The 10,991-nt window shown below is 44.9% G+C and overlaps 1 protein-coding gene across 3 annotated transcripts; it reads right to left on the reverse strand.

Moving 5' to 3' along the window:
* Window positions 1-834: 834 nt before the first annotated feature.
* Window positions 835-9,914, reverse strand: LOC148065271 (uncharacterized). Of its 3 annotated transcripts, none has more exons than XR_015713431.1 (6): window positions 9,860-9,914; window positions 2,598-2,691; window positions 2,376-2,501; window positions 1,249-1,404; window positions 1,045-1,132; window positions 835-986 (listed from the first exon to the last, which is right to left on the reverse strand). XR_015713431.1 is itself a non-coding variant. In XM_087809681.1 (6 exons), exons 1-2 carry the CDS (start codon window positions 8,981-8,983, stop codon window positions 2,802-2,804), a joined length of 507 nt encoding a protein of 168 aa, XP_087665807.1. In that variant the 5' UTR covers window positions 8,984-9,387; the 3' UTR covers window positions 835-986; window positions 1,045-1,132; window positions 1,249-1,404; window positions 2,376-2,501; window positions 2,598-2,801. The 3 variants fall into 3 exon arrangements, 1 of the variants encoding a protein (XP_087665807.1); XR_015713430.1 differs by lacking the exon at window positions 9,860-9,914 and adding an exon at window positions 8,969-9,387; XM_087809681.1 differs by lacking the exon at window positions 9,860-9,914 and adding an exon at window positions 8,969-9,387 and having other exon boundaries at window positions 2,598-3,293.
* Window positions 9,915-10,991: the final 1,077 nt, after the last annotated feature.

Below are 10,991 nucleotides of genomic sequence, written 5' to 3' on the forward strand. Positions count from 1 at the left end.
CATCAAAGTTACCAACTTTGTTAATAGTGCCTCATATGTACAGCTACATACTTCTTCAGCACCAGTACTGCCTCCAGTGGATTCTTTTAAAGTGCATTTTTAAAGTGCGTTTTAAGTGCATCTTCTTTGTGCCAGCACCAATGGAAGAACATTTAACTGAGTTAATACATAAAAAAGACTGGAATACGGTCACCCTAAACATTAGGGTATTAAGGTAAGGTAAGGTAAGGTAAAACTTTATTGGTACTTAATTGTTTTTTTCCAATAGCCAGCAATTTTTCATAAACAATAAAAAACAATAAATAAAAAATAAAATAATAAGAAGAACATAAAGAGAAAAAAAATTATTATGTATGCATGTGACAATTTTGCTGGACAACTGGTCAGAAAACATTCAAATCATTCATTAGAACCGCAACCAAAGTCTTCCCTGAAGTCAGTTCTCTATAAATATTCTGATTTTTAGTGATATTTATCTGTAAAGCCACAGACCAAGCTCACAAAGCGAAAGCAATGTAATATATCTCTCTTCTAGTCAAACAAATTGTGACCAAGTCATGTCTGGGGCTCCATAAGAAACCAAGATAATACATTACACAGCAAGGAGGGAGGTCATGCAAAAGATGAACATGTTATATTGCATGATAAGTCAATGAAATGTAAACACAACAGTACATATTTGAACATTTAAAATTCCAAACCTTGTCCTCAATGAATTCACTTGGTTCCTTCAAGTCAGATTCTCCCCTTTTTTTCTGTTAAGAAGAAATATGAGTCAAAAGAAAATTCTCCAGATGAATTTGAATCAGTGTAACAACATTATTTTTCAATGTATCGTCACACAGAAGTAGATGGAAAAGCCTTTGATTGCTGCAACCATCACAACAACCGTCCCAGCAACAATCCCAGCCTTCTCTCCTGGTGTCAAACCTTCTCCACATACTGAATCTGAGGTAGTAGTGCCTCTTTGTAGAACCCTTGAACAGCTACAAAGACAGTTGAGATGAAAAACATTTGACCAAACATTTGTGAAGCTTCACTTACCGTTTGTGACTCTCACAGGAGGTGGAAGTTCCATTTGAAAATGTTCCTTCACTGCAGGTTCTACAATCGATGTCTGTGGAGGACGTCCCTGTGAAGAACATCGTCATCAGTGTGTTGAGATCAGTCAAAGAAAAATGAATCTCAAATGTATCTACAAGTCATTGAATTAAGACACACATTCCAGAAGTTTGATCTGAAACACACCTGCTCTGTAAATATACTCTCCTGGTTCACATCTGGAGTGTCACTGTGCTGCCATACATTTGTCCACTGGCCCTTCGACACAGAAAAACCCCTCCACTGGTCCACACTCAGTGTTTTCTCGGTTTGTACAGTATAGTATCTCTCGAAGTCCATTTTCTGTTGATCACATGGGAAATTAAATGTCACAAATCTTCACAGGAGGCATGTCGAATTGACAAAAATGTCATGTTTATGTCCTTCCTGTTTTATTTTGAAGTTGTGTTTCCGTTTGGTACGTGCCTGTGTTTTGTTTTGCTGGCAGGTGCGCGGCTGGGGATGATTGTGTGGCGGGTTCTTCCTACTGATAAGGAGCATCTCTACCCGGAAGAACTCGCCAGAGTATTCAGTTTCCTGACCAGGTTGGCATCTCTGATCTCGCTCCGCGTTTTTTAAACTGAATGATCAATCCCTTGGAAACCCCTGACGTTGTCAGCTCTTTAAGTTACTCATGTGAGTCTTTTTGTCCTTTTGTTTTTAGTTGCTGTTCGAGACCCCGATCTCCAGCCTTGCCCTGTCTCCGTCCCGAGCGCCTGTTCTGTTTTTTGTTCCAGTCCTTTCCGACCGTTGGGATTATTAAAAGACTTTTATTCTGAACGATTCCTCCGAGGATTATTGACACTTCCGCATTTGGGTCTCCTGCTGTGATCGACTTGTGACAAAAAAATCTGGATCGGAGAACTATTGACGGACATTACAGAATCGGTGAGTTGTGATAAGTAGCTTCGACTTGAACAAGAGCCTTTAATGCCAAACTTCTCTGGATCTGATATATATATTATATATGTTATAAAAAAAAACAACCATACATGAAGTTTCTTGATCCATTCCTCTTATTTTGAATCAGAGCAGGATTTCTGTCTATTCAGTCCACAGTAGCAGTGACGTGATGCAGTCTAGACGTGCAGATTTTATTTTTCTAAATCCATCCTCATTGACTCATTCATAAAACTTGTTTAAATGATTATAGGAGAAATCATTGATACTTTGTCGGGTGTGTTTGTCGACCTACTAAGAGAGAGATTGACGTTCATGGACACCCGAATAAACGCGTTCAAAGAAGCCTATATCTGGTGAAGAACAAACTTTACCTTCAGTACAGACGAGACACTTGTTGCAATGTTTCTCTCCGTTGAATTTGGTCATGTAGGTTCCATCATCACAGATATCACACACTGTACGATGTAATTCTGAGCAATACGTTACGATTCTGTGTCCTGTTAAGATAAATGAATCACAAGTTTGAGCGACAGTTTACATTAAGACGTTCGCCAGTTACATCTTTGTTTTCTGACCTGAAGACTAGATCTTACCTGGGAAGCACTTGGGACAACATTTTTCTTCGTCTGGCTTCAAGTATGTGTAAGGGTGACATTCGAGTGCGTTCATCCCCGTCATAGAAGAGAACTGAAAAAAACAAAACGATTATAAAACATCTTCACTGATCAGAGAAGTGATGCTTGTGTTGGTCCACTCTGGGGCCCCATATCCGGAGCAGCAGGTAGTGCCACTGATCGTTAAACCACTCGATAAACCACCTGCCCCACCCTCTCTAAGACTCTGCAAGGACCAACCCAGTGACAGTCCAATTTGGGGCAACGACCCTTCTTTTTTCTGGGACTGAAAACCCACACAAGCTCGTCAGAACAGAAATGTCTCCCTTTAGTGGTCAGGTCATAGTTTCTCTTCTTGCGTATTCCCGCCTCCAACTGGTTCCTTGCAAACGCATGAGCTGTCTCCATACGGTCCTGTAGTTTCCGGGCGTAGTCAGGACCGGTTGCTGCAACTGGTGTTTCTGGTGGCACCCCGAAAGCCAGTTCTGCCGATGTCCTCAGCTCTCGACCCAGCATCAGCAGTGCCGGTGTGCAAGCTGTGGAATCCTGTACAGCAGAACGGTAGGCTAAGAGGACGAGAGGTAGGTGCACATCCCAGTCACGCTGATGCTCCGCAGAAAGAATGGCCAGATGCTGAGCCTGAGTCCTGTTGAACCTTTCCACAAGGCCATCACTCTGGGGGTGCAGGGGCGTAGTAAGAGGTTTTTTTTGTATCCCCAGGCGTTCGCACATGGTGTTATATTGACCTTTAAAGTAAATACTTTGTTGAATATTATATTGATTGTGTAACAGTCTTCCAGAAAAGTGTTGGGGCATATTTGTGTCGGGGGCGTGTCTGGGACGTGGGGGTGTTATTGAGTAGAGACACGTGTGGAGAGGTGCCTGCGAGCACGCTGGAGAGAGGAAAGTAAGGAGAGAGAATAAAGACTGTTTGGAGGACTGGCATCAAGAACTCTGCGTTTTACATCATTTGGGACCGCTCGGTTACATTGGTGGCAGCGGTGGGATATCGCGACCGAGACTTGAGACATGTGGAATCACGAGGATCCCTTCAAGACGAGCACACCGAACGGTAACGGTTTTAAAGTGGATTTACCGCCACCCTTTTCCGGCGATGGAGGGCAAAGTTTTTTAAGCTGGAGCAGACGATTGGAAGTTGCAGTGGAGGCAGCCACGGGTAGGCATGAATCTCAGAGCGAACTTGTAAGAATTCTGCCAACTCGCCTCAGCCATGCAGCATTTTTATTATGGGACAGTTTACCTTGGACAATAAAACAAGACTATGAGGCGGTTAAAGAAAGACTTGCCTCCGCGTTTGGTCAACGACAATTTATGGAGCGATTCAAGACTAATCTAGCCGCACGGGTGAGGGCTCCAGGCGAGAGTTTGGAGGTATATGCTGCGGACGTGAGCCGGCTCGTGATGGAGGCCTTCCCTGACTACGGAGAAACCGCACACCGTGAAGAAAAGTTCCGGAGGTTTCTAGCCGGGTTGGAACCTGGTTTAAAAGCCAAATGCCTGGAACAAGGTGCGACCGACTTGGACGAGGCCCTCATTATTGCTGAGCGGTGTGAGAATGCCCGTGCGGCCCTCCAACGAGACTCCATGCCAGACAAGAACGCCATGTTTGCCAACTTGAGTCCTGCGGTTCATTCCGTATCCCCTTCTCCATATCTTCAAAAGGCGGTGGAGCGGCTGACTGAGGAAATGTATGGTATGAAGATGGAGATGAAGGATATATGTGCAGAAAACCAGAGGTTGAAGGCAGTTCGTGAGGACAACCAAGACCAGAGACGGTACGAGAGGGATGGACGGTGTGGATGTCGCTGTGGAGAGAGAGGCTGTGCTTCCCGGTTTTTCCAGGCTGGATGGCGAGGGCGTTCACCCGACAAGGCACGTTCTCCAGGAGCACACCGTAACGCGGGGCAAGACCAGGCCTCATGGGGCTCCCATGGACCGGCATCAGAAGGAAGACACATGGGAAGGAGAAGCCCCAGCCCGGCATGGAGAGCGAGAACCGAGCCGGAAGCAAGAAGAAGGAGTGTGTCCTTTCAGGTCCAGAGAACGGAGCCAACCCCCGAGGTACAGGGAAACGAGTGGTAGCTGGTGTCGGGGCCCAGACATCAGCGATGGAGACGGAGGGCCCACGTCCAACAGCTCCCCGCAAAGTTCCTGCGGAAGATGATGGATTTACTTCCTACGTTCGAGGTATCATGGAAGGCACCGAGGTATCCATCTTGATTGATTCAGGAGCTACTGTGTCACTGTTGAGTGAAGATTTCCGTATGTCGGTTCCTGCTCTACGGAATCGACCCTTAAAAAGGAACATTATTGACACGAGGGCAGTGAATGGACAAACTTTGGATGTTTTAGGGACAATTGATGCCACCGTTCGCTTTGGTGCAGTGTCGTTGAGACATACTTTCCATGTCCTTCGTGGCTCCACACAACAGGTCCTGCTTGGGCTGGATTTCCTGACCAAGAACAATGCTTTGCTGGACTTGGATAAAGGCATATTACAACTATGGGACATTCTGGTGCCGCTTTTGAAGACTGCTGATATGGTTCCTGAATGCTGCAACGTATCGGTGGCCAATATGAGTACGATTCCACCCTGGAGTGAAGCTTTTGTTCCAGTAAATGTTTGTCCACCAGGGGAGAGTCATTTGTTGAGGAGTTTGAAGGTTACATAGAGCCCAATTGTCCTGAAAGAATGGGAGTGGTAGTAGCCCATACAGTTAACATGGTCAGAAAGGGGGTTACTATGGCTCGAGTTCTGAATCCTACAGCGGAGGCAATTGAGCTAAAAGTCGGATTCCATTTGGGCGAATTCTATGCGGTTGGGTGTAATGAAGTAATGACCCCTGAAATCTGTTCAGTCGCCGGTCAGCAGGAGGTGAACAGAATCCCTCTCAACCTCGATGATTCAGCCCTGACTCCAGCTCGTAGGAGTCAACTATCGACTTTACTCTCTCAGTTTCCAGACATATTTTCAGGGAATGTGAGTACACGGGGTAAATGTTCCTTAATACAGCATCACATCAGGACAGACTCTCCACCAGTAAATCAGCGGGCTTATAGAACCTGCCCAGGAAAACGGGCAGAGATCGAGCGCCAGGTAACTCAACTGTTGACTGATGGTCTGATTGAGGAAAGCTCAAGCCCCTGGGCTTCTCCTGTGGTACTAGTCAAAAAGAAGGGCGGCAAGTGGCGGTTTTGTGTTGATTACCGGCGGCTCAACTCCGTCACAGTGAAAGATTCGCATCCACTTCCCCGGGTGGATGACAGTTTAGATTCTCTAGCAGGGTCGTGCTGGTTCACCACACTGGATTTTTCGGATGGATATTGGCAGGTTGAAATGGCTGAGGAGGATCGTGAAAAGACAGCGTTTACCACAGGAAGAGGCCTTTATCAATGGCGCGTAATGCCCATGGGGTTGTCTAACTCCCCAGCCACTTTTCAACGTATGATGGAGTTGATACTACGTGGCCTTCCTTGGCACATCTGTATGGTCTATTTAGACGATATTTTGATTTACAGTCGGACCTTCGAGGAACACATGACACATTTGAAGCAAGTGTTGTCTAGAATTCAAGAAGCAGGCCTTCGATTGAATCCGCAGAAGTGTAATTTTGCTTGCGATCAGGTCGTATTCTTGGGTCATACGGTGTCCAGACAGGGTCTACAACCTGACCCCCAGAACATCAATAAAGTGAGGGATTGGCCCACACCCCAAACCCCATCTGAAGTGCGTGCTTTTGTGGGCCTTTGCTCGTATTACAGGCGCTTTGTTAGGAATTTTTCCCGGCATGCTGCCCCACTTCATTATTTGACTGGAAAGAATGTTTGCTTTGAGTGGACTCCGGAATGCGATGCAGCTTTCTCATATTTGAAACAGGTCTTGACTTCTTCTCCTGTCATGACACTCCCAAATTTTGAACAGCCATTTAAGATTTACACGGACGCTTCTAAGAACGCAGTTGGGGCAGTATTGGCGCAAGACAGTAAGGGACTAGAGAGGGTTGTTGCATATGCTAGTCAGGCTCTTACAGCCACCCAGAAACGCTGGTCAACGTTCGATCGTGAGTTATGGGCAGTAGTGTGGGCTGTTCGGGAGTTTAAACATTATGTGGGTTTCTCGTCCTTCACCATTATCACTGACCATCGTCCTTTGTTGGGCCTGCGGCACATGTCTTTGGATAACGACCCAACAGGGCGCCGGAGTCGATGGGTGTTGGAGTTGGACCCGTATGACTGGACTATGGTTCACAAAGAGGGCTCGCGGCATAAGAATGCAGATGCATTGTCGCGTCGCCCGGGGTCCGAGAGTGGAGCAAGTGCAGAGGTGCGTGCAGTCTCACCGGCAGATGGGCAAAGGCAAGATGTTAGCGACCCCCTTCAAAGTGACATGGAGATGATATTAAGGCAGGAAGAAGACTCGGACATCAGTACTGTAATTGAGTGGTTAGATAAAGGAAGGCCTCGACCACCGCGACCATTTTTGCGGGGGTCATCACTTTCTCTAAGAAAGCTGTGGGCTGAGTTCAGTAGGCTTCTGATGAAGGATGGGCTGCTGTGTCGCACAATACGGGTGATGCACACTGGGGAATCGAGGACCCAAGTTGTGCTCCCTGCAAAATTGGTACCCGAACTCCTGCAACATTTGCATGGGGGTCCAATGGCCGCCCATTTTTCAGCTGAGCGGGTATGGGAAAAAGCCAGGCAATCCTTTTATTGGCCCTTCATGCTGCGAGACATAAGGCTGTGGTGTGAGCAGTGTGAACCTTGTCAAACTCGCAGGTGTCCAACACCCAAACATAAAGCTCCGATGGGTGGCTCTGAGGTCATGAGACCTTTGCAGAGAGTGGCAACTGACATTTTGGAGTTACCGGTGACTACTCGGGGCAGTCGGTACATTTTAGTGGTGGAGGACTACTTTACGAAGTATGTGTCTTTGTATTCACTGCCGGATCAGACAGCTTGCACAGTAGCACAGTGTTTATTTGAGGACTTTGTTCTTGTGCACGGTGTCCCAGAGGTTTTGCATAGCGATCAAGGTCGTCAGTTTGAGTCGGAGATCATACAGAACTTATGTCGGTGGTCGGGGGTGAAGAAGACCCGCACCACGGCGTACAATCCAAAATCAGACGGTATGGTGGAACGGCATAACCGTACACTGATTGACCAACTAGCAAAGATTCTGTTGGCCTGCGGCGGTGAATGGGATATGTATGTCAAACAAGTGGCCTTTGCATATAACACCTCAGTTCATTCAACCACTCGTTTTTCCCCATATTTTCTGATGCACGGGCGTGAGGCCAGAGTTCCAGTGGATCTGTTGTTGCCGCCATCCTTGCAGAATACAAAGACTTTCAGCTCGATATCTGATTATGCCTCATCTCTTACAGGTCGTTTGACGAAGGCATTCAGTTGTGCCAGGATGGCTGCGGCAGAGGCCCACGAAAGACAACAGCTTTATCACAATGAGGGATCACAGTTTAGGCCCTACGGGGTAGGTTCGCTGGTGTGGCTTAACAATCCGACTGAGAGTCGCACCAAATTAGCCCCTAATTGGAAAGGACCGTATAAGGTGATGGAGGTTTTGAATGCTGGGGGGGTTCCGGGTATGGTCTACCGCATTGGGGACCCGTATGACATTAGGGAGGGGTCTCAGGTTGTTCACCACAATCGACTGAAGCCTTATACTCTTCCGTTACATGCTGCTGGACATCCGGCTACTGTCTCGCTAGAGACAGATGGATCTGCTGAGGACAGTTTTGAGCAGGAAACGGGGGTGGCCAATCAGTCACAAAGTTCCCCAAATGTGAGTCAAGTTAGATCCCGAAGAGGACGAGTTGTTCATCCACCTACATATCTAAGGGATTATTCGATGTTCTAATTGTTTGCATGTGTTATTTGTAAAAATTTGTACTGTTCGATTTAATGTTTCATCACTTTGTTTGACGAAGTTGTATATATATACTGTATATATGTATGTGTGTATATGTATATATATATATATATATATTTTTTTTTTATATGTTCAATTGGTGAAACGGGGACGTTTCTTCTGTGAGGGGGGGACATATGTAACAGTCTTCCAGAAAAGTGTTGGGGCATATTTGTGTCGGGGGCGTGTCTGGGACGTGGGGGTGTTATTGAGTAGAGACACGTGTGGAGAGGTGCCTGCGAGCACGCTGGAGAGAGGAAAGTAAGGAGAGAGAATAAAGACTGTTTGGAGGACTGGCATCAAGAACTCTGCGTTTTACATCATTTGGGACCGCTCGGTTACAATTGTTTAAGCGCTTTGTGACCCTGGTCTGGAAAATAATCTATAAATAAATACTTACTTTCTCTTTCCTCATGACTCAGCAGCAGCAGACATGAAGCAGAATCCTCCGTCAGACACAAGGCAAGCTGAAGTGCTCCGTGTTCAATATATACTGTGCTCAGCTGCGTGAGCAAGCATTTCAAACTGGGCTTTGAACACCTCCCATGGTGTTTTCCCCATTAAATGTCGGTTTCGTTTGTTGACATCACGTGACACACCGGGTCCACGTGGCGAAGAACTCGTCACGTTGATGTGATGACGTCACGCGCTCTATTTGAGAACGTCTCTTTAAAATATTTTTTATGGGTTAAAGAAACGTCAACAGAACGTTTAAATTATACTTTTTACCACACATAAAACATTTATATTGACAAAAATACGATCTTCGTCAACATAATCACTTTCCGTTCTTTCATTTCCTGGTCTGACGACACACGTGACTCTGAGACCAACGGTAGCGCTACATTTGACGAAGCCGCTGATTGGCTGAAGCTGTTTAACTAATAATAACGCACAAATGTAAAATGCAATACAAACATTCGAGTTCCGAAATAATTCGCTTATGTAAATTTAATAATTGATTTAAATCGGGGAAAAAAATCTAAATGAAAACTAAATAATTACTGAGGTGTTTATGATCCGAACTACAGACAGGTAGAATGTAAGTATCATGTAAACGTTCTGTTGACGTTTCTTTAACCCACAAAAAATATTTTTTACTAATCACTAAAATAAAACAAAATAATATTCACACAACCTGCAGAACATTTGAGATTCTTCTGAGCACTGGCTTAACGATACCAAACCTGACGTGAACACTGAGAATCTAGCAATAAAATATAAAACAATTTACCGTAAATATCGACGATTTATAAAACTCGGAGCATGACATTGTATGAAGTTTACTTACTTTTCCTTCTCTTTCCTTGGTTGCTTCAGCCTCTCCCCATCCAACTGGGTTCTGCGGCGCTTGGCAGTGGGCCCACCCCTCGCACATGCGCAGAACGTACACTTTCGTCGACGTGGTGACGTGTACGAGTCGTTTCAATATTCACGTTTCAATAACTCATTCTACCTTTCTGATTTAAATCAATTATTTAATGTAGACATGCCCACTTTAATGTACTTTTTTATTTTTTTATTTAATTCGTTCCATTTTTATATTGTATTGTTAAGGGGTTTTCTGTTCCGAGGAACACCGACCCCTCCCCGGTCTCGTACGTGGTGGTGAACAAGAAAGTACTGAGTTTAGGGGAAATAATGCTCGTTTAGTGAATTATGCAAAAGTCAGAGACAAGAACTTACATGATCATGGGCGCTAGGAAGCAGAGAGATCTATCGCAGACGTCTTCAAATGGCAGAATGCAAAGATCTCACAAAATGGTGGATCTTTTATAGTATGAATAATAATAATAATAATAATAATCTCTATTTATATAGCGCCTTTCTAGACCAGGGTCACAAAGCGCTTTGACAGCCATTCACACATACTGATGGGATATTCATGTTAACGCCTCTAGTCAATTGTACATGAAGGATTGGTCAGTAACTGTAAACACTTGTCTTCTAAGATGGCCGCCGCACGTGGCCGTCGTGGAAATTCACCCAAATTTGTTGTCTTCTGGAGAGAATCTGTTCCCAGCGACTTGCTGGCCTGTTGTGTCTTTCAGTGTGAGTTCTCAAACAGGTTCCCACAGACTTGCTGGGAATCTGGGATTGTTTAATCTTTCTCAGTGTGTGAAAGGCTTTATCTGACCTGGGCCTTTGTTTTCGCAGTTAATGGATGCAATGCAATGATTATTTAATATGAATTAAATATTAAAGATTATCAGTGAATCAAGTGACTATTTGAAATGTGTGTTAAATCTAGATTGATTACAGTAAAGTTAAGTCATTTCCTTACATTTCCCCTGATTGCATCATGAAATAATGATTCAATAAAACAAAGACAAGTCTGATTACAAAATAATAATCGTGAAACTGATCACAAACTAAACATGCTAAACTATCATCCGTATAGTGCCACACAAAGATTACATATG

Source organism: Callionymus lyra, chromosome 15, assembly GCF_982586985.1.
Source record: "Callionymus lyra chromosome 15, fCalLyr1.hap1.1, whole genome shotgun sequence".
Lineage (NCBI taxonomy): Eukaryota > Metazoa > Chordata > Actinopteri > Syngnathiformes > Callionymidae > Callionymus > Callionymus lyra.